The sequence below is a fragment of the Colossoma macropomum genome, unplaced genomic scaffold, assembly GCF_904425465.1.
Source record: "Colossoma macropomum unplaced genomic scaffold, Colossoma_macropomum, whole genome shotgun sequence".
Classification (NCBI taxonomy): domain Eukaryota; kingdom Metazoa; phylum Chordata; class Actinopteri; order Characiformes; family Serrasalmidae; genus Colossoma; species Colossoma macropomum.
The window spans coordinates 6329618-6357473 of record NW_023494794.1 but is presented as its reverse complement, the minus strand read 5'-3'; the positions used below and the strand labels follow the sequence as shown (position 1 = coordinate 6357473).

Sequence of the window (27856 nt, the reverse complement as noted above, 5' to 3'; positions counted from 1 at the left end):
AACACACCCTCTTCACTCCAACTGTGGGATGCAAATGGCAGCTATCGAGGACCGCTAACTGCACTCGGGGCCAGTCACAGAGGACTTCTGGGGTTTTTAACATGGACTGATTCATCGAAGGGCATGTGGACTTGCCAACGTTGAGCCGTAGGAATAAGGGAGAAGAGGATCAAGTGGATTTAGCTTTCGAAACCCCAAATCGTTCGTGTGAAATAAAATTGTTGACCTCGACAGGGTAAGACATCGATGCATCAGCTAAGCTAGCTAGTAGGCTGCTACCTCTGCTACCTTTCCCCGCTGCTGCCTCCCTCTCACCGAGGGCTGGCCTCCCCGCGCTGCCTTCCCCGCCGCTTCCCTCCGCTGTGGCCTCAAGCTCACCCGAGGCTCCGGCGTCTGCAGCTGCTGTGTGGTGTGGTCATGAAAAGCTGCTTTTGTCAGAGAAGGAAGGACGCATTGCCGCGAGTAACAGTTAAGTCGAGACGACATTTAACGCTAGTCGTAAGACAGTTCGTTGAATTGCTCTACCCAAGCTAACAGCATTTTAGCAACCATTGTATGTTAAGTCGTTGAACCAGCCAGCTGGATGGCTAACCTAGCTTGCAAGGAGAGCTGTTTACCGTTATTTTCTTCACAGCCGTCCACCAACTATTACTGTATCTTTCTCATGCATGACATGGTGAAGAATAAAGCGTACAGTAATTACTTCATCCATGAAACTGGCTAGTCGGCTAGGCAAGTGTAGCATATTCAAGTTTTATAGTTAGCGAGCTAATATAAACACTTAAGCTAGCTAACTAGCTAGGTGGATAACAGCTAACGTTAGCTAGCTACAATCCGTAACGTTTTCTTAAGGGCTCTGTCGTCTGAGTAGTCGCTTGTTTTTCAAAATGTAGCTACAAATTCGGAAGTCTGTCTATTAAATAAAAACGTTATGCAGAATATATTTAAAACCAACTAACTAATGCTCAGTGCACTGAAATCAAATTGGCCTGTTTATGTGCTGTGGGGATGTAAATGCTCAGCTTATTGCGGTGTCCTTTTTGGGGGGGTGTCGATCAGCTAGCGAGATATCCATTTATAGCCAGGCAAGTATAAAAATGCACAGTTGTCGTTATTTTTTAGGACTTTTTCAGTATTTCAGAAGCTAATATTTGCTTAAATTGTCATGTCTCACACTTCAGTTGCATTGCTGATTCTCTTTGCTTTCCATTGCTTGTTTGTGGTGGTCACCAGCTTTCAGACAATTCACTCTTATCAGTGGTCAGTGAATTTGAGTTTGGGTTTTATGGATTTGATGGGTATGTAAAGTGGGTATAAATTCTACTAAAAGTTATCTGAGCTGTCTCATTTTAGTAACCCTGGGGAAATTGTCTGCTTGGTAAGAAGTGTTTTTGGCTGAAATAAGGCAGCAGCTATTTTCTTTGACAATACAAGTTTAATAGAAACGTTGCCCAAACTTGACAGACGTATAATAAATGGCATAAAAGCTTTCACTGACTCAGTGGCATAAGAGATTCCACCTCACCTTGTTGTTAAGTAAGATTTTTCCAGACATTGTGATATGAGTAGAGAGAGAACCCGAAACCAGTATATGTGCTATTTGAATCAGCCGTCAGTGCCTGTATTCACCTGGAAAGTGAGTGATGTGAAACAAGACCGCCCCGTGCAATGTGAGGAGCATCTCAGTGAGCAGCTCGTATTGCATGCCAGAATGTAATGTTTGTCTCTGGCACCTGCTAAGTTTGATGTGCCTTTATGTCCTTTGGAATATTTACTCGCTGGCCTCTTTGTTAGGCACCTTGTATCTACATTCATTGTCCATTTTATCTGGTCTACTTAAGATATAGGTTCACTTTGCAGCTCTACAGTCACAGATAATGCCGCTACCATATTAGTGTCACTGCAGTACTGAGAATGATCCACTACCCAAATAATACATGTTCTTTGGTTGTCCTTTAGGGTTCTTGACCATTGAGGAATGAGGTAAAATAGGGACTAACAAATTGTAGAGCTACAGAGTGTCCCTATATGGTAAGTGGACATGATAAAATGGACAGTGAGTGTAGATACTACAAAGGTATGGCCCCTAAATGTGTATTTATATTAATCATGGTAGGTCTTATTATTTGTTCATGTGGTACTTATTGCTTAGATGGCCTAACTTTGCCCTTATTAATTGCTATATAATAATTGCAGTTAAAAATTAACTGCAGTAATTTTTTTTGGTCAATGGTAAACAACTATTAAAGTACAGGGCTGAAGTAGTCAGGCTGGCTGATCAAAATTAGTCTTGCAATCTAGCTGTCCAAACTTAGTAGCAGCCAACTGAGGACAGACACATCTCAAATAAACTAACATTACTCACTGCTGCTTTCCGTCCTCACCACTGTGTCATAGCCAGTCAGAACATTTTTGTTTTAGTGAGACTGTTGGTGTGTTTTCATAGCCCAACAGATGAAAACGCCTCCACTTCTCATTCATTTTGTGATCTAAACATATAATTGTGAAAGCTAACAACAGTGGAAAATAATGGCAGTCAGCCCAAATAATTGCACTCAGGGGATTATGTAATAATTATGACAGGCCTGTTTAGACATCCAGTTCCTGTATACAGCATATAACCTACCACCAGTCTTCATGGCACTTCATTGTGAAAAAGCCACTTCTGTCAACTGTGATTTACCTTGTTTGTTGACTGCTGCAGGCTTTTTTCTGCCCCTCCCACCCATCAGAAGAGTTCTCACACTGAGCTTGTGTTCACTTTCTCACCCTTTCGTTATTCACTTGCGTCTGCTGTTTGCCTTACCTCAAGACAGCTCCATCTGTGCCAGTGATTTGACACAACCCCTTTGTGACTTGTTTGGGCAAGAGCTGAGTGTAGCCAAGAAGAAAAAGCCAGGCAGGGAGGTCTGGTTGCCAGGATTCCTTCAAACACTACTCTTATTAGTATGCTACTGTGATCTAGACGTCTCGGGTCTATGTGTAACTCTGGAGAGTCTGAAAGAAAATGTGCCTAAAATCCCCAGCAGTCTTAATTATTATATCAGTCTATACCATGGATGACTTGTGAACTGGTATCTGGTCTGGCAGGTTGTGCTTATCTTCATCACTGGATCTGAATGTCTGTGTCTGGGTTTTGCCGTCATTCCGCCTGTTTTCAAGATAGTGATAGTGTCAAGAGTTTGCACAGATGCCCGAACTTGCGCCTTAAGCCGGGCACGCACGACACTATTTTAAGCCTGATTGTAACTCAAAGTGCCACTTCTGATGAACTTTTTAAAATCGTTAACGATTTTTTAGGTTGGAAGCTTGATCAGAAGGCTCATCTGGTGGTGTGAAAGGACAAACGAGTCAGTCTGATTGGAGTAAGCTGCCGTGATTTGAAAATATCAGAAGATTTCCAAGGACTGAAGATGTTTGTGTCCTGTAGTGTGAGATGGTCAGTGATGAAATGGAATGAGTGATTTATACAGTAGCCAGTGAGGGAGCAAGGTGAGAATGAAGAAGAAAAGACATGTATATGTGTGACAATGGAGGAGCTGCTTGTTGAATACTAGCAAATGTTCAGATGCCTTAATAACTTTCATACATTTTAGATTAACGTTAACTTCAAGGCGCTTGCTTTTCAGTTTTACATCAACTAGACAGTTCATAGTAGAATGCTTCTTCAGTTCTTACTGCAGAATAGAATGATAACCTAACTCTATGTTCATACACAAATGCTTCTTATGTAGAATCATGAACAAGTATCTGTTAGTTGCAGCTATAGATGGCATTGATTCATTACCAGATATCGGTATTGGGCTGATATCAGTAGAAAATGTTGAATTGGGTATAGGAGGGAAAAAATAATGAATCTGATCCAATCGTGTAACAAATCTAGCCTGAAATAGCACGCAGTCACATTGTGTGATGTGGTAATGTTAGTGTTTGAGTAGTTTGAGCATGATAGTCTACTTTTAGATGTTCATCTTAAATGAAGGGTCTTAAATTAAATTGGAAAATTGGAACATTTCAAAGCTTAGTGGCTTTTAAAGAAATTGTATTGCCAATGTTCAATTAATATCAATATCAGAAAAACAAAAAAAAAAGGTATTGTGCAATCTCTAGTTGCTGCTTTGCAAATTGGAATCGTCGTTTCTATAAAAAGTTTATAAGTGCCTTCAACTTCCCTTTCAGATTGTCTTTAAAACCTGGCAAAGCGGTGCACTTCACTAGCCCCCACCCTGTAATCCCCTCCCACTGGGCGCTCTCTTTTGACTGTACTCTCACAGACCACTGCACTGTTCAAACATGTTTCCTGCTCAGGGGTTTAGTTCCTTTTATGAGGTCGTTTTCATAGTTTAGCGGTGTCGTCATGGTTTTGCACCATCCTCTGTTTTAGATAAATGAGCAACATTTGTTTTTGAGCATTACTGTGGAAAATGTTCTTAGCCAACAATTCAAAGAATAACACATTTTTTCCATGCACTGACTGCTTAGAGTCCAAGGTGTTTTCATACATAATTAATCTGTTAAGAACTTTTTTTTAATGTCTTTACATTATCAAGTTTGACATCTTTGATAAATTTAATAGAATGATAACAGGATGGAAGTGTTATGTAAGTGAACAGTGTGTAACCTGATTAGCAATAATTATTAATATTCATTTAACCTGATTTTATAATGCCATTGTAACCTTATGAATGAAAAACTCAACCAGCCTTACCTGCAAGTCTCCCCAGCCAGCTCCCAGTCAATAAATACTTTTCATTTCTTTATGCTCCAGCACACATTACTCAAGGCAAGAGCTTTAGATTGCAGATTTTTTTTGGCTCAAAGATGTTAGGCACTGGAATAGAAGAAAAGTGTAGATTGTGGACCTGTTTTCAACAGTATTGCTATGTATCTAAGTTGTTAAGTGGTTTTGTTGGTGCTGTTGGTGCTTGCTCTTACGTTTCCTGTCTTTATATATTGATGGTCTAACTAAATATTTTCATATCAGAACTCCAGGATGCCTGAGGTACGGGACCTGTCGGATGCCCTACCTGAGATGCCCATGGATCCCATCACTGGTGTTGGTGTTGTTGCCTCAAGAAACAGAGCCCCCACCGGCTATGATGTAGTAAGTATTCTATAACAAGCTATCAGTTCAGAGTGTATATTACACTTTAAAATTATAATTTTGAAAAAAAAAACAAAAAAAACAAATCAGTCCAGAATTTCACGTTATGCTCACACTAAAATGAACTGATTTTACTGTAGCCTTAATTGGCAGTGTACCATAATCTTACCTAAACTGTGCTGCTGACGCTTAATATTAAAGCACTCAGATAAGATTGGGGCCCAAAAAATGATTGAGGACATCTTTAATTAAACTGTAAGATGATGCCTAAAGACAGTGGTGTGTGTGTGTGTGTGTGTGTGTGTGTGTGTGTATAAAAAATAATACAGAAACGTCTGCCAACCAAAAATATCTAGCCGACAGCGATCCTGTGATCTAAACTGATCGCTGATGGGGACAGCACAACTGATAAGTCAAAAATGATCATGTAGTCTCAAAGCTTATGGCCATGTTTCTATTCAAAAGGTTGGGATTTTAGATTTTGGATTAAGGTTTAGGTTTGAAGCACTGAATTTTATTTTGAACCTTGTTTTTTTTTTTTTACTCCTCCGCAATATTGATTTTTTTCCCCCACCCTGCAATATCGATTTTGCAAGTTTGAATTTGCTTTTCAGGACTGTATTATTGATTATTAATTTGCCTCATATGTGCTAGATTCTGCAAGAAAAATGATAACAATACCGTTCTTTATATCAAGGGTCCTTATGAAGAGTTTGTTGTTGTTATTATTATATATTGCTCTCCACCTTCCCTTTGCCCTGTATTTTAAAAAATCTCAAATCTATTTGACTATATGATGTAACTGTTTTGGCCAGTGGCCGAATGTCAGTAGTCAGCAGTGTAAACAACACAAAACAAACCGAGCTACACACCAGCAATCCAGCCATTTAATTTGCAGAAAATATCTGGCTGTACTGGCTTTGGTTCAAAGGCATATCCAGTTAAAGCTTTTTGGGTAACTTGAGCTGTAAATGAAGCTGTTTTTCCCAGGGCTTGACTTGGAAATGCCACCAGACATGTAGGACAGACTGTAGTGCCAAACATAAGGGAGATTTTTATTTATTCATTTATTTACTATGACTGTAACGATTCATTAAATAATAATATGATTAAATTCAGTAAAGTGGTTCTCAGTGCTGTTTTTTTTTTAATACAGCGCAAAATGTGCCTCATGTTGATTGTTTATTAGCGCACTGAACATTATAAAGTACAACATTTTATAGAAATTTAGGGGCTTGCATTGAACGATACGATATGATGTTTTGATACACTGCCATTGTTCAGTTATTTTGAACAGATCTAGCAGTCTAGGAGAACATTTTAAGCTGTTTTACATGAAGTCAATCACTTCTTTTCATTTCTGATTTTTGCATTTTTTGAAGGATTTTCTTTACAGTGTTCAGCTTTCTTTCTATTTCTGAGAACTGTGCTGGTCTCAGAAAATCTGTGGGATTGTGGTGTTTCCTTTGGCTGGCTTAGTTGTGGTCGACACCCCAGCGTGGACCATGACAATGCTTTCTTGTGTGATGTGAGGCAGTGGAGTTTGTGTGAAAGACCAACCCTCCCACGTGTCATTCTCAAATGGCAACCCAGTGGCAATTTACATGCAGACACAGACAGTGAATGAGAGCAAGAGAGACCTCTGTTGTGTCCGATGATAACAATAGATTGGTTGTCATCTTTCTGTTGGCTTCACTGTCTGCATGTCTATGGGTTGACATTTGGGTCTCTCTAAAGCCCAGACTGTCGCAGTAGTAATTGTGTTCATGCTTTATATTCCTTGTATTCATTTTCTGTCCCAAAAAGTGTTCTTATAATTATTTTAATCTAGATGGTTACAATGGGAGTTTATCCTAGTGAATCCTAGTTGCATGTACTAATTACTTATGAAATTCTTTTCTTCTGTTTGGTTCAAGAATCAAGAGCAATATTACACTGGCACACAAAGAACATGGCTTGTTTATAAACTTTTGACCGATGACTGATAACCGACCATTAACTAGCAAGCCTAAAGTCAAGGATTTGACCCAATAAAGTAGTTAATTAGACAACAGAAACTTCCACATCTAAAAGCTGATTGGCTGATCCACATTCAAAGGCATTTTAAAATACTTATGAGTGCACACATTTACTGAATTATATTTTAAACTATGATATTAATGTAAAATATAAAAAAAGTGTTTATTGTATGGGTTGCGGATTGTGATGCTGATAGCTGGGAACTAGGCCTTTGCCAAGTCCTCTTATGCAGGTAACCGCGTGGAAAAACCACGTTACTGTAATTTTCCAGTGGTCCCTTACACTGAAGTGGAAGCAGGAGAAAACACTGAACATGTGCTTCATGTCCGGATCGTTTGCCCGAACTTTGGCCGGATTCCATTTACACTGTTCACTAAAATGCGACCCCAGTGTGGTCCGATTTTGCTTTCTCTTTTTAAAAAAGCACATCAGCACATGCGCTGTTTCCGTTTTACTTTGGTTTACTTTTTTCCCTGTTACGACATGAGTTGACAGACTTGGCGTGGCCCAGAATGCAAAACGGCTGTTAGTTTAGGGTGAACTCCAGAATCATGTGTTCTCCATCTTTCATTTCATTGTTTATCCTCTCACCTGCTGGTCAGCTCGGCAGATGCATTTCTGCTCACGTAATTGTATATGGACATTGAAAACTTGTTCTGTTCTGTCAGGATCAACCCCTTACTCTTATTGGAGTGAGCCAATCGTAATCTGATCACAGTCTGATCAAAATGTGTTCTGGGTGTGTTTACATCAGGCTCCTCATGTCGTCAAGTGAAGTTGGAATGTGATCCAATTACCGAGAACACATGCAAGGTCAGACCCTTTTGTGCTGAGTCGAAATAAACATAATGAAGCACAGTTCAGTAAAAATGGTTTGCAATATATTGTCATCTTTAAGTCGCCCACTAAACTGTAATTAATTTAATAATCTAATTGCACTGTGAGCTCCTGTAACCAAAACCAAAAAACTAATAAAGCTTGATTCTGATTCTAAAGATGAACAGAATTGCTAATGCCACATGAACTTTATCATCTGAGAGTTTGTGACTGCTTAACCTAGCTTGCCCTTTTCTCTGAAGCCATTTCTCCTGAGACAGTTTGAAACTACCCTTGGCAGTTAGATTTCACTCTAAAGAATTTATTCTGCTCATTACTGAAAGATTTAAGTTGGTTTGATATTTAAATATGTTTGATATGTGACTTCTATTAAAGAATTTCATTAAATGAGTGACCGTTTCAACCATTTTCTGCAAAAGATTTTCAAAGGCTGAAATTCTGATGCATCCCTACCTTTTATAATTGCCGTGTGCTGTGGCGGCTAACGTGGTTTGTAGGGATGCATTGAACCGATACGGGTATTGCCCGATACCATGCTCATTTACTCATACTCATACTCAACATCCAATAGCACCTAATAACATGTGACAAGCCTAGTGTAGGGCTGCTAGGCTAATAAAGAAATGACTCAGGCTGACAGTGATTGAGGGTCTGCTAAAGTGCAGCAGACGCTGTGGCAGTCGGACCCAAATTGTTGGTCACTAAACATTCGGTCTTGGTACATTCCTATCAGGCATACACTGTATGATTTTAGCCCGTGTACACAGTCGTAACCTTTATCCCAACACAGGTGGACACACGTAGGCTAACAAAACGGAGACAAAAAGTTGATGTTTGCTGCCAAAGTCCATATATAAAATTGCTATATTAATTTGTCTATGTGTCTATATTAATATGTCTATTGTTTGGTTTTAGTTTTCATTGCACAGTGTGGCACAAGCTAGCAGAGCTGCTGTAGTTCACTTTCTCAGCGTTTCTGTTTAGTACTTGGTGTGTAGTCTGCTGTTTTGATTGAAACAGCTTTACTGATAACTGTCCATAGACAGGGCTGTCTGAAGGGGCTATGTTTGGCATAAATTATACCGAGTGTTTTCACACAGTTTGTGCATATAAATCATGGGCTTTGCATGTACATGATGGTCTGGTCAAATGTACAGTGTGAGCTGTCACCAAAGAATGATTGCTAAAATCACGAAGTGTATGCTTGGCTTTAGAGGACATTCAATTACTGCTTAACCAGCCAACACAACATAAAACTGGGCAAGTAAGCTCTTTGGCTGCATTAGTCTCAGATGTTATTCCTGCTGTCACTGTGCTACAGAGTCTGTTGTTGAAAGAGACAGAGGAAGAGCATGAAATCAAAACTATTTAACAATTAATGATTTCACTGTTAAGGCATGATGCACTCATTTACACTAAAACTGCTTAATTCTAAGTAGGTTACTCGTTACAGTAGTTGAAAAAGATGGTATCGATGCATTGCCTAATCGTTTGAGTTGATGCATAAGCTTGTATGTATAGTCGTCCTTATACGGGCATATTGAATTGTCCTCGTGCTCTTTTGTTTTTGTGCTTCTACATTGAAGTCTTTAGGAAGAAGCTCAACGTGGTGTTAATGAGGTCTCACTTGTTACATGTAGATTTTCTTATAAAGAACCATGTTTCATCACAGAAAACAGGAAGTGTAGACACTTTTAGGATGTCTTTTCTTTTGGCAGATCCTCCTTGGCTGTCTGGCCTAACATTTGTTTCCTCTTTCTTGAATGTTATTTATGTTATTTCTGTTATTTCTTTTAACTGCTTTTGTCAGGATGCTCTGTGTACTGACCTGGGGGGGGAAAAAAAGGGTCAAGTAGTTGTTGAGTAGATCTCAACATGATAAAAAGGTGTTCAAATTGGAAAGGAGAGAAGTGAACATTGGCTCATTTGCATCTCGAAAGCCTGCATCTCTTTTTCTGCTGCTCCTTTTTTTTAAATCTTGCACTCGTTCTCACAAGCCTCCCTTTATTTTTCTGTCATCTTTTTTTTCTTCTGTCTCCTCTGCTTGTTTTTGAACTTGAAGGTGAGACCACACAGTCTACTACCATGCTCAAGACCAGAGTGAGACTGGTTTTCAGACCAGGAGTTATGTGATTTAGACCAGCCCGTCCTAGCTTGTAACTGTATTTTCTCTGCTTGCCTTTAGCTTTATCAGTATTCATCTGACTTTGCTCCATGCCTGCAGACAGGAACATGACATAAATTTCTAATTAAAAAATGTTACATATTTTGTGTTTCACGAGAATGCAAAGGGGTGCACTAATGTAGGGTACTTGCAGCTTAGCTGAACACAGAGACAGGCCAACTCCTCTCCGTCCATCCACCCATCCATGCATTACTATGGGCAGGCCTCATTTGCTTGGCCGATCCAAAAATGGTGCACGTATAAGGTTGGCATGTACATTTGTACAGATTTTTGTTTTATATGACAGTTAAGGACTTTTATTGCAAAAGAATTGGAATTGACCGTTTGCAAGAATTCAGTATAACTTAGTATAGCACATCCTAATTTCTCCAAAAATGAGCAGACACAAAATGGTGATACTGCTAAGACTATAATTAAAAGGGCCAAAGGGTAAGACACCTATAATTGCTAACCGGATTAAAATGTTACTACAGGCCTACAGGGAGCTCTCCCAATCCTCCTGATTTACCCACTTCGGCACTGACTGCAGTCCTGTATGATCTCCATATGCTGTTAATTGAACATTTGTCTTTGTGGACAGCACTCATAAAAATGATGGGGCATGTTCAAGCATATAGGCCACTTGAGAATCTGATTAGTCTGCATTGTGAATAGCCAGGCTGGGAGTTGCAATGCTGAAAGGCTGTTTTTCCCTGATCAAATCCGTTTTGTGCTTTACCTATTCATTATAAGGTAGCATTCTTTCAGTGTTTCAATTAACAAACCTTTGCTTTCATGTGTAGCAACTGTGAATATGGACTAAGAGAAATGATAGATTTCTTATAAGGACTTATAGGACTATTCCAAAAAAAGAGATTGCTCCCTTGTTCATTCTGCTTATTTCCCATAGGTTGCACAAACCACAGATGGAATGGATGCTGATTTGTGGAAAGACGGCCTTTTCAAATCTAAGGTGACACGGTACCTCTGTTTCACAAGGGTCTTCTCCAAGGAAAACGTAAGTTGCTTTTTTCCCCCTCTTGGATTAAACTTTGAATCAGGAATTATTTCGAATCAGGAATTCTGCTTGTTCTTGGTGCAGTGTTTATTAGTTCGGTTACATCTTTGACATGACCTAGTTTAAAAAATGAGAAGTTGAAGTGTTGGCTGGGAAGTTCATGGAAATACTGGGATGATGTGGTTCTATCTAAAAGTTTGGTATTGGAGCTAATCAAGTTATTGTCATTTGGCTGTTTGCCACAGTGTATTGGAGTTGATATTAAACGCTGAATTTGAGCTCAAAGTACAGACTTTCAGCTTCAATCTAAGCGGAATTTACATCCAGATCAGGGGACCAGTGTAGGAATTACAACCATTTCATACAGAGCTTCCCCATTTTAGGAGGGACTCAAAAGTAATTGGACATTTGACTGCTCAGCTGTTCCATGGTTGGGTGTGTGTTACTCCCTCAGTATTTAACTTACTAAATAAGCAGATAAAAGGTCTTTCACATTTGGAATCAGTTGCTGTTAACTCTCATCATGAAGTATAAAGAGCTGTCACTGCCAGTGAAAAGTCAAAACAAAGCCATCACACAGCCAAAAAAAATGGGTGTGACCAAAATTAGCTACTTAAAAATAACACCCTGGTGAGCTCAGAAATACCAAAAGGCCTGGGAAAGCACAGAAAACAACTGTGATGGCTAACAGAAGAATTCTTTCCCTTGTGAAGAAAAACCCCTTCACGACAGTCGGCCGCATCTATGTATCTGTATCTGTATCAAAGTCAACAATCAAGAGAAGACTTCACCAGAGTAAATACAGAGGGTTTACCACAAAATGTAAGCCATTGGTAATAGGGATGTACTGATGCCACTTTTTCCTTTCTGATACGGATACCTGATCCTTAAATATCGGCTGATATCGAGTACCCATACTGATGCTAACTCTGTCTAACCTAACTAGCTTATTAGTCAACGCAGATCATCTTGTAAAAGAATTATGAGAAGAGAAGAGTATGGAAAAGTGTTAAGTACGATAAGGAACTAATTCCCTTGTATTTAATGATGTGACTGCGGACGAAAGCTGCAGGGTGAATTCTGAAGTATACAGGGCTGTATTATCTGCTTAGAACGTGAAGGAAATGAAGTCAGCTGCAGTAAAGGCCTGGCAGAGCATCGCCTGGGAAGAAATGCAGTGTTTAGTGATGTCTATGGGTTCTGGACTTCAGGCAGTTTTTGACTGCAAAGGATTTGCAATTAAGTATTTAAAATAGCAGTTATTTTTAAAGCCCCTTAAAAATGGGGGGCTGTGCTTGAAAAAGGTTGTAAGTCATTCATAAATGCTCCCAAATTAAAGCTGAAAGTCTTCAATTTGAGCTCATTATTTAATTTCAGTTCCAATATTCTGTGGTAGACAGCTGAAATAACAATAACTTTAATCACTATCCAAATATTTATGGACCTGACTTTGTCTGTTGGCTATATTAAAAATGACCAATTTAGATTCTTTGTTAAGACAATTTTACCTGGATAGTAGGCTTGAGCTGAGCGTAGTATCAAGATGGTTAAGCTTAACGATTTAAGTGTGAGAAAATACACTGGCCTCGGGTTTAAAAGCACAGAGGACCTGGTTGTCACAAAATCTGTAGTCCATGTCCGGTATCAACCCCAACATGTTGTCAGTCTTCAAAATACTCTATAGCAGTGCAAGGCAGAACTTTGTTTTCTTTCTTTTTTTGTAAAGCAGCTCTTGCTTGTCTGCTGACTAGGGGACATGATCGGATGGTAGTATTTTGTGCACAAGCTTACACAAACATTGCTTACAGCCTTTGGCAGTGATGTTACAGCCCGTCAACATGGTTTCAAATGCCAAAGATTTTGATTTAATAGTAAAGATATTCCATTTACCAGTTATATTCAAGAAATATATCTATTAATAAAATTCTTGTGCATATTAAATATGCAGAACCCTGTCATGTAATAGTAGATAAGTGCTGCAAAAATCCCAAGCGGCTGCCTACTTAGAACTGTGTGGGCGTATCAGAAAGCATAATGATTGACAGTGGCATCTTTCTGGCATTGTAAACAAACCACAGCCAGTGACAGTGGTGAGGATCAGTGTGATTCAGCCCTAAATGTTAGATTTTAAAGAACAAGAAAGACACAAAAACGAATCGCATCGCTCTTCTCAACCAGTGTCTGGGTGGTGGGGTCACACAAGCTCCTGCTATAAGTCGCTATAGTCATATTTGTGGACACTGTGAAGAAATTTCTTGTGTGCCTTATTGTGTGCCACATCTGTAAAGGACAGTCGTGGGGAAATATTGTGAGCCTTGATGTTAATTTGGGTAGCTGTTGATGTAACATTTCATTTTAATTTCTACAGTTAAAGTGGATTGCTAGCTATCACACTTTAGTAAATGAAGTTAATTATATTATATATAGGATATTAGGATCCTGTAACAGGTGGATAACACAAGTGGGAAGCAGCGTCTATGTACGCTGCAAACAATGGTGTAATAAACCTTCATAACAAACTTTGTTAACAAATTTAGAAAAGCCTAAATAACCTACTTGTTTGGAGTTTTGTCTGGGAGTAGCGGGAGAACAGTCACTTTGTGCGAGGGAGAGGAATGTGAGTAGCTGACGTATACACATATAACTCTGGTACTTTGATAGCTCTGATGTCACCTACACCAAATTTAGACACACCTAACTCAAATCGAACTGAAGAAAACGTCTGAAAAAAGTAATTTAAAATCTCTTAACATTTAAATACCATTCATTCTTTCTCTGTTGTCTCTTCTTTCAGTTTGTAGTAAATTGAGAAATTAGGCAGGGCTTTAACAAGTGGTTTAAATGTCTTTTGCTGCTGGCTGCTACTGTTCTAAAGTGGAAAATGAAAACAGCCTAACAGCCAGCTGTAGTATATACAGTGTTTGTGCTCTGACTGTGGTTATGCTAGCTGCTTTTTGTCAAAACACTGTGAAACTAGCTGCACGTATAACTACACAGTTAGGGGTAAAATTAACGACATGTTGAAAGAGGCAGAAAATAGACTCTAAGCAGAACAGCTGTGTGCTTACATTTTATGTGCAGCTTGTTTGTGTTTTGTTGAAAGGTGTCTTGTTTACAGACAATCAAAACATTGGCTTCAGAGGTATTACAAGTTTCATTTTCCATATATATATATATATATATATATATATATATACTGAAACGCTGCAGACATTTTGATTTTATTAACTTTAACAAGAACGTGCCTCACTGCTGCAGGCTGTGGATAATGTCCATTTGCCTCTATGAGAATTGGCTCAGGCTTCATATAGCCAATATCCAGCCCATTAACATATGTCTGGATCAGCTCCAATCCTGATACTTCAGGTTGGATTGAGACATTACTTATTGTTTCCATTTTCTTGCAATTGAAAAGAGGTTCAATTTTTGTGTTCCTTTGAAGATTTTTTTTCTTCTAATTCCTGGCCAAAGTGGGGATGGCTAGCTTGCCATTGATTTTCAGTTTGTGATTTGTCTTTTGACTGCCTTGTCTTTTCCCTGTACAGTTAAAGTATTTATGCTGTGACAGTCCATGTCAGCCAGTCGTAGTAAAATGAAGATGGTTGTTAACGGAAGTGCTTAAAGAAGAAAACTAAACCTCAGTCATAGTCCAGCTATGGTTTGATTGCGTATTAAATATTTAGAACTCTTTCATGCATTTTAAATAGGAGGATGATAAATAAAGACCTAATTTGGAACGTTTTAAAAGTGCTCTTTTTGATATGTTGGCAGTCTTTCCAAGGAAGAATATTTTGTTTCCGCTGGTTTTCTGTTTTTTCTTAATCTCAAGCATGGTCTCTGTGTTTTGTTTGTATCATGAAGGATGTTGTCTGCTGCTGTGAAGTTATCATTGGTGAGACTTTAGAGTTTTCAGAGTCTTGGATAAGACACAAGACAAGCTAAGTTTTAGAGAAAACCCAGAATACTTTGTCTCACGGAATGCTTCTTAGGCCATCTCTGTCAATTGTTCTTGTATTTAGGTCAGCAGTGTTTCAGAGGAAAAACTTTTGAATTATGGGTTTTACATGTGTAGTGTTTTTTTTTTTTTTTTTTTGTTTTTTTTTCCTTTACTAATTCTGTATCTACTGCCAGGTTACTTTTTTGTCAGAATACTTGCTACATAAGTAAATGTGTCCTAAAATCACATCTCTTCGGATCAGGAAGAATTACATCCTCACTTGTTGGAATATTTGTCCGTGCTAGTTTTTGAGGATTTTAGTGATAAAAGCTATTATCATCTGCCAGTTGTAGCTGATGCAATTACTTATGTCACACACAGGGAGATCACAGTAGTGATCACTCTCTGAGGAGGGAACACTCTTAAATCTGTTTTTGTCGTTTGTCTTTTGACTGTTGGCTTTTTGTAGGTGAAATGGAATTGCATGCTTAAGACAGGATGACTTGAAAGGGGAATCCCACTGATTTTTCAAAATGTCTGCTTAGTTAAATTGTTGAGATGTAAATGACATCACTCAAAGTGGACTACAGTGGTAGTGATCGGAGTCAGGGATCACCATGTCTCCAACACAAATATAGCCATTTTACAAACAAACCAGAATGACCAGTGAACCTATGTGTCTCTGTGAGTTTTTGTATGTAATGGTATAAAAAAAGCGCTAAATCAGCAAGAGTAACTTAGGTCAAAATCTTCTCAAACTATTGTAATGTGATGTGTGAGACATCAGGCAGTGTATTTGTAATCATGTAATCCAAAAGCTTTTAGGGTAGACATCAAACGCTTCAGATTTCTGGTTCCTATCACCAGCACTGCGAATGGTGACTCTCTAAACCTTTTAATTACACAAAAGATTTGAACAGAATGGTGCATTTCCCAAGTAATTCTCTATTAATTTGGAATTATCGTGCAGTTTTGAATATCTGTGAATCCTACATAAGGCCTTATCTTTTGTCTTGCATTTAGTGCCAGGCTACCAGTCATTTGAGGTTGAGGTTTTCTCAGCTTTATGCAAATGAATTATGATGTGGTGATGTTGCACTGTAAATGATTGGGTCCAGCAGATTTCACAGAGCGGTAGACCCAGGTTTGTCCAAGGTCCCCAGCCTCTTAATACCTCACTTTTTGTGCCCACCAGCATTTTGTTCCTATTCCCAATGGTGTCACCCACAAAAATAGGAGAGGAACGTCTAAACCATTTGAATTTATAAACTTATGACCATGGTTCATATTTGAAACAAAACAGTGACCCATATGTAGCCTTTTTTATTTATGTATTTATTTTTTATTTATTTAGTTGTCAGTAGCTTGAACTGTACATGCCTACATGCAACAACCCGAGAGGCCTTATACACGCCCACAAGAGACAAACTCAGGGCGACATTAGTGCCATGTCGCCTCCTAATTTGAATATATGGTCTAATTTTACTTTCTTTTATCTCAAATTAAGTGGACAGGCACTGTTTTTGTGAGTGTGTGTACTATCAGTCCACTAGTGGAGTGGCATCATGGCAAAGAAATTTTCACCATGCACAGTGTATCACAATATTTATTTTTTCTGATATCTGATAAGTTAAAATGGGGAAAAAAAAGAGTAATAATGCCATATTTAAAAATACTGTCAAAATTGAGTACAGATGATTTGTATTTAGCATTTCATGCAGTGCATGTCACTAAATCTAGTTAAACAGGACTAATTGTGCTCTCATTTTAATAAAGCATGCAGTTGGTCTGTGTTCTAAGACTACTGACAATATCTACGATGTACACGGGATAGAGCTTTTTGACATGTTATGATATTGTTATCTTGATTAATTTATAATTGCCACATTGCTCAGCCCTGCTGTTGACTACTACCTGCTTATATTACTCTTGGTAATTCTGTTAAAACTCTGATCTAATATATATATATATATATATATATATAAAAGGCAAGAACTGATGTCAGATCAGCACTCTTATTCTGAGAAATTTAATAATATGGGCCACTTTGTACTTGTTTCCACAGAGTCATTTAGGAAACGTGCTGGTAGACATGAAACTCATTGACATTAAAGATACACTGCCTGTGGGCTTTATCCCAATCCAGGAGACTGTGGACACACGTAAGCACTACTCTCTTCTTTTATTCCTTTTTTGCTCCTCGTCTCACTCTACCTTTTTCTCCAAATGTGACTGTTTGTTACTAACTCCAAAAGTGCAGCCATCTTGAACAGATATGCAGGTTAAGCAAGGGGTACATTTTAGGTGCATGTATTGGGGGGGAAAAACAAGATACAATGTTTGGTTTATTTTTGAATAATTAAGAATATATTCAATTTCACCCCAGACAGTGTACATACATATGTACAGAATCTTTGAAAATATCACATTCAAAAAGTATTTTAGTATTATTAGGACCCTACAGACGTCATCGCCTTAGGTTGTTTTAAGGCTCCGTCTGCAATTAGTGCAGTTTTGAGATAATGAAGGTAAAAGATTTCACTTTCGATATGGAAAAACTTACATGTAGTACAGTCACCTTTCAAATACAAACAAAGTCATTGCTTTCAATGGCTGAATGTTAAAATTATATAGTATTTGGAAATAGTCTTTTCTAGAGTGGACAAAACAGATGGAACCTTTTCATTCTGAGAGCTCTCTAAGTTAAGTTTAGAATAATACGGTTCTAAACTTTAAAAAGCTTAACAAACCCACATTAGAATGGAAACTTCACCACACTGTTCAAGTCATTTATTTAAATAAATCACTACAGCGACAATAAACATAATGGCCAATGGCCATTATGCCAGTCGAATGCATAATGCAGTGGAATTCAATTCAGTGTAAATATATAATCATAATTCTGTTAACAGACTAACTAGAACACTGTTGACCCTCTGCGTGTGAAATGGTGACCTTGTGTTGAGCTGCCAGCAAGCAATGACAGATGAAAGGGGAGGGTGAGAACCGTCTGTGAAAACGATTTGCACCTCTAAACAAAAAAGGCTGTGCAGATATAAAATGGACAGCACAACTGCAGCTTTCTTGGTATCAAACTGCCACAATAAAAAAATAGCATTTAAGTACAATAAAAATATACTTATAGATGTTGAATTGCTTGCTCACCTGTGAAAATAAAAATCCAGTTTGCTTGTGGTTTAGCAAATTGTACACATTTTCATGAAATTAGATTCCGTCAACATTACTGAAGGAAAAATGTGTAGTTGAACTGAGGGACCTGCAAAACGGGTACTGTGAAAGTTGTAATAATCAACCTTAATCGCTCCTATATGCCAGCTTTTAATACAAACACCTGATGTAATACATGGTCTTTCTCAGGGTTTTTCTCAGTGCTGTAATGAACAGTATCAGCAGGTGAACTAAATAATGGTTGGTTGGTTTTTCCCCTTGATGTAACGCAAGAAGTCCCTTATAAAACAACAGCAACCTTTAATCACATACCTGCATACATCTTAATGACCTTAAGCTTTTTCTTTCTGTGGTGTGATATCTGTCAGTAATGTAATGTTCCTCTTTTGCGGTTTTCCTGCACTTAAGCTAATTGATTAAGTGAACTGATCCTTAACCATGCTTTTGACCCTGCTGCAGACTTTCACTTCATTCACACTTCTTCCTCTGCCTCTCATCCTCTGTAGAGGAGCCCGCGTTCCGGAAGAGGAGATTGTGTATCAAGTTTATCCCAAGGGACTCAACCGAAGCTGCCATCTGCGACATTCGCATCCTAGGCCGCTCTAAACAGGCTCCACCACAGTATACCTTCATAGGGTCAGTTGCGATTTTAGATATTGGGGCTTGATATGAACTTATTGGAAACAGTACCACTTTTAAGTAGTAAGTACAGTCTCTGAAAGTATTGGAACGGCAAGGCTAACTCTTTTGTATTTGCTGTATACACTGAAGACATTTGTGTTTCAGTGTATTATCTTTCATGAGAAGGTAGATTAGAATTTCAGCTTTTATTTCCTGATATGTACAGCTAGATGTGTTGAACAATTTAGAACATGGCACATTTTATTTGAACTGGTCCATTTTTCATGTGAGCGAAAATACTGGAACATGTGACAGGTGTTTCTCTTTGCCATGGTGTGCCCTGTTAGGTTGTTTAAACAATTAATAGCTCTGTATAGGGCTGGACAGTGTGACAGTAATGTATCGTTAATGTAATAAATTATGTCATAGTATGTCACAATAAGCTTTTCTGAAGCGCTGATATCATCAGTATCCATTTTGAAGCTTAAAAAAGAGGAAAAATCAGTCAGAGCGATTGCACAAGCATTGCGCATAGATTTTTATGGAATGATGAGGTCAAGATTAACCTCTAGTAAAGTAATGGAAAGGCCAGAGTGTTAAGAAAGAAATGATACGTTTAAGATCCAAAACATACAAGCTCACTGGTCAAGCATGGTGGAGGTAGTGTCATGGCATGGGCTTGCATGGCTTCTTTTAGAACAGGCTAGCTAAATCTTTATTGATGATGTAACTCATGATGGTAGCAGCCGAACAAATTCAGAAGTCTACAGAAATAGTCTGTCTGCCAGTTTACACAGAAATGCATTGAATCTAAATGGGAGGAACTTCATTATGCAGCAAGACAATAACCCAAAACACACTGCCAACACAACAAAGCACTTCATCAGGGGAAAAAAGTGGAAGGTTTTAAAGGCCAAGTCAACCACCAGAGCTTAAACCAAGCATGCATTTAATCTCCTGAAGAGGAGGCTGAAGTGAGAAACCCTCAAAAACAAACAACTAAAATAAACTGTGGTAAAAGCCTGGAAAAGCATCACAAAAAAGAATGCAACAGTTTGGTGACGTCAGTGGGTCGCTGGCTTGATACAGAACTTGTAAGCAAGGGATATGTGCCCAAATATTAAGTGTTATTTACTTTTAATTTACTTCAAGACTATCTGTTCCTATACTTTTGCTCACTTTGGTCTGCAAAAGTGCCATGTTCTAAATTGTTTAACAGAGACAGAAATGTGTCCAACAGACATTCTCATCCAAAAATTAAGCACTGTCTAATCACTTTACTAATGCAGTTGACCTCCACTTTAAAGCTAAATGGTTCCCACAGCTGTATCTTTCCCGGTTAGGGTTTTTTTTTTTTCTTTTTGATGTGCCAAAAAACTGTGCAAGACAGTGGTTCAGTAAATTACAGCTTCACTCACATGCTTGACTATGGATGTCGCTCAACACCATTCACTCGACTTTGCACTCTCATATATGGGTCTTTAGTTTCTAAACCTATATAATTTGAACATCAGTTTGCTGGACCTGTGCTTGTACTGTTGTGTATGGTAAAGGTCTCCCACAAAAAATCAAAATCATTTTTCCCTCGCCCGCCCGCTACCGAAACGTCTTGACGTTGAGTTCCATCAGGGCGAACTGACATCCTTTATTTGACATGGTCTATTCACAAAAGCTTTATTCTCTGCAGAAGTAACACGGTAGTCATGGACATCGGGCTTACTGTGGAGTAACGAACACAAAGCAAAAATTAAACCACAGAATGGTTATTTTTGGTATTTTGCTGGGCTTGGCAGAGTCGTAAAGACATGTTGTCCATGAGCATTCCTACATATTCTTATGTCCAGATGAGCTCAAGTTTGATATTTTTAAGTCCTCTTATTATGACCGAGTTTGCCAGGCAGATGTCAGTAATTTTCTATCTCAAGGGCCTGAAATGTGCCATTCTTGATATCATGTATTCTTAAGGCCAAATAAGAAGCTAGATTAATACTTAATGCCCTTTTTAATTGTTCTCATTGGCTGCTGTTGATGTATTTCTGACTTAAATGAGATTTCCTTTGCAGAGAGCTGAACAACATGGGGATTTGGTACCGAATGGGGAAAGTGCCTCGGACCCAGGACTCATCTCCAGTACAGAGCAACTCTTCCTCCACAGGCACTACCACCAACATTCAGACAGTCACCACCAACTCCACTCCAGCACCTGTCATGCCCAAGTACGTGTGGTTGTATTATTATGCTTGTTCTATACCACATGTAGCATGGGATGACCAGCAAAGCAGAATGTTTCCACAGTGCATTTGTTTTTACACCAGTTCTGAATGAAAACCGTTGTGTGAGTGCATTTTGTACGTGCTTCTAGTGGCGTTCCACTTACAGCAAGTGGCAAAAAATAAATTCGAAGCTTAAAAATGTTGGAATGCATATGTGCCTGTTGCTAAGCTGCTTTCTATACACAGTCAGTATAAAAGCTACATTTATTAACCTAGGAGCATATTGCATCAGTGCAGAAGTGTTGCAGTTAGCAACTTCCAATGTAAAATGTGCTTCAGAATGTACAGATGAGGAAGACTAAGTGAAAAAGAAGTATAAGGAGGTGTTAGCCATACATGCAACTCAGAGCTGACCAGTGCCACTGAGAAAAAGAAGAAGAAAGAATAAGAAAGTGAGGGGGGAGTAAACGCTAGGGTGTGTGCAGAGTCTGTCAGGCGGCCAGATGCGTTGCATTCCACAGATAATAGTATTAACAAATGTGGGCCTGCTGAGATCCCCCAGTGCTTTGCAGTTGAACCTACAATGGGAAGTCCAGACAGTTAAAAGGGCTGCCTTGAGTTGTCTTTTCAGCATTGTCTGACACTGCCTGCCTTAGCAGAAGTCATGTAGTCATTATTGGTGTAAAACAGGGCTGTTAAAACTGATGATGCCTTTAGTTTTCAAAGTAGCTTGGAGGCTCTTGGAAGTTTTTTCTGTCTTTTTTGCTTAATTCATGTCACTGTGAAGCAAGAAGTCAACTTCAGCTGCTGTTTCAACATCTGTCTGCTTCCTGACTTTTATGTGTGTCTCACTCATCCTCTAAAAAAGATTTGTCTCAATTAGAATCCCCGTCAGTGCTGTAGGTTCTGCTGTAAAGTTTAGAGGCACTCGCAGTATTTCCCAGAGAGTATTCATGACCCCAAAGATGCTTTGAATGAATACATGGTAAATAATTTGACATGCCGCTGTTGTCAGAACAAAACCTTGTATCAAAATGAGAAATTTACGGGAGAAGAAAAAAACATACTTTACTTTTAATGTAAGTCAAAGGAAACAAACTTTTACCTGCTGTGTGAACATTACCTTAGCCTCCATGACGCAGAGTGGACTTGGTGGAGTTACGTGACTACACGCGCGGTAGTAAGTTTTTAAGGGGACAGTACATGAACACACAGAGTGGTGAAAGGATTAACAGAATTTTAAAAAAATCGAAATAACCGACGTGGGCAAGATTACGTCAGTTAAAGGTTCTGTATGTCTGTTTCGATTACTTTTTGATTAATCGCCCAGCCCTAGTACTACCATACTCGACCAGATTCCAGAGAGACTGTAAAACTCCAGCATACAAAGTAATGAATGTTACAATCCTAAATTGTCTATGTTGAAGATACAGTATGCTAAGAAACGCTAATGGACACAGTTAGCTTGATGCTGATATTGCATAGGAATTCCCATTAAAAGTCTAATGCAAATGACCATTATGCTAGCAGTAGAAAATTCATGAAAAATGGCATTTATACAGCAAATTTTAAAAAATGAGTTTTTGGATAAAAGATTGCTTTATTTGGAGTGGGTGTGGATGGCTGGCATGTTCATGATTTTATGATAGATTGTTTTACAGACATTAGGTTTTGGTTTCTGCACACAAGCTAATTGTCCCAGATTAGCTGCTAGTTACATTAACCTTGCAGCTGCAGTGCAAAAAACAAAAGAGGTAATTTTCTGGCACCAAACATATCTTGACTGATCAGTTTAGGATAAGGGAGAAATTATGTAAATTTGATTTTGCAGTGATCCTTTAACAGATGTTCTTTTACGACACATGCAGTGCTAAAAAAGGAGTGGGTTTACTTTCACACCTGTAATACTATCATCATCTGATTTTGTCAGTTACCCGATTATTCAAGTGGTCTTATAAACAGCATACTCTGAGTTCTTAGATTGGATTAAAGTCGTTATGTGATTTCCAGTAAAGGGACCTGGCTTTTAGCTTGGTAATCATGTTTTTCTGTGCCTGTAAACAGTTAATCTGATTTTTTTTGTTTTCCTGCATCTGAGCATGCATGAGAACAGGGGCAGATAGAGAAGAGATTCCTGGGAAACAGCAAAACTAAAGACTTGTTTCAGCACTGCAACTGTGAAATGGGGTGAAATGACCCATTATGTGCAGTTTGGAGCTATATAGACTCCCAAATAAAGAACTCTGTGTTAAAAAGAAAATTTCAATTGAATTTTAGGTCATTGGCAAGTTGCTAAACAATAGTAAAGATACATATCAAATATTAAGAAAAAAAGAAATCGGATTATTGAATGGCTCTTGTAGACCCAGAGTTTTCTCTTTCTCAAATTGCTGTAGTTCTCCATTATAACTGGACTAATGGCTTATGTTACGTTTACAAAGCACAATCATCTCTAAGCTAAGTAGGCTAACTTTGTGATTAGATATGCTAAAGATTCAGCCTCAGGGATTTCATGAGCTACCTATGTAAGGCACACTGACTTGTCATGGCAAATACAAGTAAGTTTTGGGTTCTGTAATGTTTTGTTTACAACAGCCATTAACTGAGTATTTGTTCATTTTAATAAGAATGAAATTTAATATAAAAAATGATTAAATGATAGACCAGTTTCTGCAGGAATGAGAATATGCCATGGGCATTTATCAAAAGTATTTGATTTTTTTAAAAATGCATTTATTTATTACTGCTTTTGCTTCGTTATCCTATTGTATGGACCTTTATTGTTTTCGAGGCCTTGTTTTGTTGGCCAGTGTACAGAGTGTTTCCAGATCATAATGGGGACAGATTCTGGCAGCAGGCCTGTAACAATTTGTACGTAACTGCCTGATTACAATTGTTTGAGCTGATCAGTTATTTAGGCTGACCACAGTTGTTGGCTTTGACAATGATATCTTTATATCACAACAAACTGATTGTGAAATGGTTTCATTTTCATCTGCTGGGTTGAGGCAAATGTACCTCATTTATGTGTCTGGATCTCAATCCGTGGTTCGATTACCTCAGATATCCCCAGAAAGAGCATCCAAACAGTATCTGTCAGTCTCATCAGTGTGAGCGAAATATCACATTGCTCCAGGACGCCTGTGTTATGGGCCTGCAGACGGGCACAACCTTTAAGACAGGAGCTGGTCTTCATTAAGGCTGTCAGTCGCCTGCCGAGAGATTGACGCTAACCTTTTGGGAGATTGAAAAACTCACCCTGCTGCTGGAAGTCAGGGAAGCACAGACACGTTGCTGTAAATGTTCGGGTCAGGAAAAAGACCTCATCAGGCTGGAGAGGCGGCAGTTTGCAGAAGCTGCAGAGGATGGCACACACTTGGTCAGTTAGAACAAGAACTGTTACATTTATTTCAACTTGAAGTCAACATGCAAAAAAAAACTTTTGATTGGTCACATGTAGCACTAATGATGCTTCTCGTTTAACAGGATTTCACAGTGATAATCAGTGCTTATGCATACAAGGGGAACATAAATATAGAGGTTTTTCTTTTTTTTTGGATGAAATGAAAGTGCACTTGTTTGATTCTATGGTAATGCTTGTGTTTTTTTTCACAGACACATATCAATGACCCTACCTGCCAGCTTTAGAAAGAGTACCACTAGACCTGACTACGAACACCAAAACTCCAACCTGTATGCCATCTCAGGTAAAAATCTCATATGTTTTTATCATAAGTTTGCCTGTAATAAGAATTAGTTCATCATACAATAAAATATTAGGTTCTGGAATCCTGAGAACATGTATGAGCTCCTGGTGTTCTCAGAACATTGGACTGAACTTTGAAGATGTGGAAAAATATCCCTGCAGATTTCTTTTAAAACTGAAAGGAAGTCTGTAAGCTGGAAACTGTAATAAAGGCAAAGGGTGGACACAATAAATACTGAACATATTTAGCTATATTTAGTTGAGTCTTCTGTGTGATTTTCTGTTAAAAGCTCTTTAAGACTGTTGTAGACTTAAGAGAGGACAAAAGGCTGCAAAAGGGTCTAGTTAGTATATGCTTTTATAAATAAACGCTCTTTGTGCAGAACTGTTAAACGCCTCAGTACTGTTCTGAGTGCCTGTGCCTCATTTCGCCCCCAGATTTATAGCTTATGTAATCTGAGAACTAATGATAAAACCACTGCACTGTATGCAGTCCACTCTCCACTTATCTTTTTCAGTGAGAAATCTTTTTATAATCGTTTCAGATGGAGCTTTCTCCTTCTCCTCAGTACTGTGTCTTGAAAGATATTTTACTAAAATCCTGACTAGTATTGCTTGAATCATGTCCTTGATGTGTATATATATGTCATGACATTAATTAATTCATTCCCTCATTGATGAATCACTCTTTGGTCATGTGTTTTGAAGCTATGGATGGAGTGCCTTTCATGATCTCAGAGAAGTTTGCATGCGCTTCCAGTGACGTAAGTACTTCTTTACAAGTATTTATGTATTTATTTAGCTTAGCTTTGGAATTACATATTTTGTTTGCTGTATTTCCCTTGACAAGTTCATTTTTGTGAAAAATGAACATTTGAATGTATGGCTTTTTGGGACTAATTTTTGATTAAGTGTATTGGAATTTAGAGAGTTTGCTTTAACTGATTTTCATGGCATTACCTCTGCTAGTTAGTAAATGGTTGGTTCAAATGTCTTCATACTGGGGCTGTTTTACTGTTTCTTTTCCAGCACATTTATGAATTTTCATATGAAAGATGAGTGAAGTAAAAATAACCACTAGTGGTTTTCCTAATGTCTTGTTCTCTTTTACAGTTACAGCAGGTGGATTTGATGGGCATAAGAATCAAATCTCTTGCTGAGATTGAAAAAGAGGTGAGTTTTTTTTTCTAGTATCAACTGTCCTTTGACTAGCTCTGAACAGTAGCGTATGAGTCTAGATATCATTGCAGACAGGCCTGTCACAATTATTACATTTTAGCTGTTGATTAATTGGTGTATAAATAATTTCGCTAAACACTTTTTTTCTTGTGATGTGTGGTTTTATGTGCCAGTAACAGTTATATTTCTTTTTTACAAGACCATTTTCCAACTTCTCTTTATCCCATGTCGTTATGCAGGCTGTTTTTCTTACAGTCTTTAAGATACGTTAAATTTCTGTTGTGTACTGTAAGATATGTTAAATTTCTGTTGTGATTGGCGGCCATGCACTGTGCCTCATTCCAAACTCAGTCCAGAATGCAAGTGGGTGGAGCTAAACTTCTGTTAGGTGGTTACGTTAATGATATTAATATTGAATTAATTCTATATGTGATGTTTTTAAAGTTTATTTTTCCATATATAGACTGTAAGGAATGAATGAAATGCTTTGATGGGAGAGAACGACTGACTGTGTACATATTAAATCACTCTGTCATTTAAAAAAAGGTCAGGAAAATTTGGTTTTCCATTATATGGGCCCTTTATGGTACAGGTCTAAAACATACACTGCACTACCGTGTATGTAGCAAAAGCAAAACTTACATCCTTTCAGACTGTGAAATGTGAGCAAAGCATGCATGCATGCCCAAAATTAGCATTAGCTATACTAGCTGTTAAAACTAGCTATATAAATGAAACGTTCTCCTGTGTTATAGCGCACATTTAAAAAGTTTGAGCTTTGTTATAACAAGAAAAAATAGGAAAAAGAACTGATTTAGTTTATTTCCATTTATTTGGCTCAAGCTATTTGGCTCAGTCTAATGACTAAAAATTGATTGTGGAGTAATTTTGATTAAGTAATAATTATGACTGCAGAATGATCAGGTTAATGAAGACTGGGTTTATTGAGTCAGTGCTGAAAGTAGAAGCGTTGTGATTTTTATGATCACTGAAATTCAGTCGTCATTGTGACTAGTGCAGTTGTGTTTTTCAGCCACTAGAGGTCAGGATTTGCTAACAAATATCTATAGCTTATAGCATTCTCTTTGTTTCTCTCTCTCTCTCTCTCTCTCTCTCTCTCTCTCTCTCTCTCTCTCTCTCTCTCTCTCCCTATCTTCTCTCTGTCTGTCTCTTTTTCTTCTGTCCCAGTACGAGTATAGCTTCCGCACAGAGCACAGTGCTGCTGCCCGCCTGCCACCCAGTCCCACCAGGACTTCTCTGGGTTCTGAGGCCTAAAAGCACATGGAACAGAGGAAAACTTGGAGGAGAAAGAATGCTCTGCGTAAAGTAGAGACAGAGAGTGATGGATACTGCCTTTCTTACAGTGAAAAACAGAATTCCCTCTAACATTATCCCTTCAAGCTCTAACTAGGAAAGAACAAAAAACAAATCTCCCAACGCTGACATTTGGTTAAAGGAAAGAAAGACGTTTTTGCTGCTGATTGAAGTGGAGGATGAGCATCATTCCTTCACTACAGTGATCTAATCAAAACCACTATTGAATTAAAAGGGATGCCAAAAGAAGGAGTTGCCTGTGGATGCTCCTTGGAAGTTCTGTGTCTCGCCAGGCATAGCCTCTGGACGTAACGCGTCACTATCTCTTAGGAAAGTTTGTTGTGACAAAGTGCCGCTCAACTACGATGATGTTAATTGTTAAAGGGTTGAGCTTGGACACTCCTGCGTTCTTGCTGCGTTACAGAAGTCGGTCGAACAAAAGCAGGTTTAAATTGCATGGAATGGGAGAGTATTTAATTACCTTTTGTTTTTCCTTTTTGTGTTTGCTTTTGTTTTTGCGTTATTTTTGGGATTTCTTTTCTTCTTTTGCTCCAC

The 27856-nt window shown here is 38.4% G+C and overlaps 1 protein-coding gene across 1 annotated transcript; it reads left to right on the top strand.

Annotated features, from left to right (window-relative positions):
* Positions 1 to 27829, top strand: mvb12ba (multivesicular body subunit 12Ba). Its single transcript, XM_036579973.1, has 10 exons — positions 1 to 235; positions 4985 to 5104; positions 11035 to 11142; positions 17145 to 17241; positions 18775 to 18904; positions 20953 to 21105; positions 24718 to 24809; positions 25517 to 25572; positions 25922 to 25981; positions 27176 to 27829. Exons 2-10 carry the CDS (start codon positions 4994 to 4996, stop codon positions 27260 to 27262), a joined length of 894 nt encoding a protein of 297 aa, XP_036435866.1. The 5' UTR covers positions 1 to 235; positions 4985 to 4993; the 3' UTR covers positions 27263 to 27829.
* The last annotated feature ends 27 nt before the right edge of the window (positions 27830 to 27856 follow it).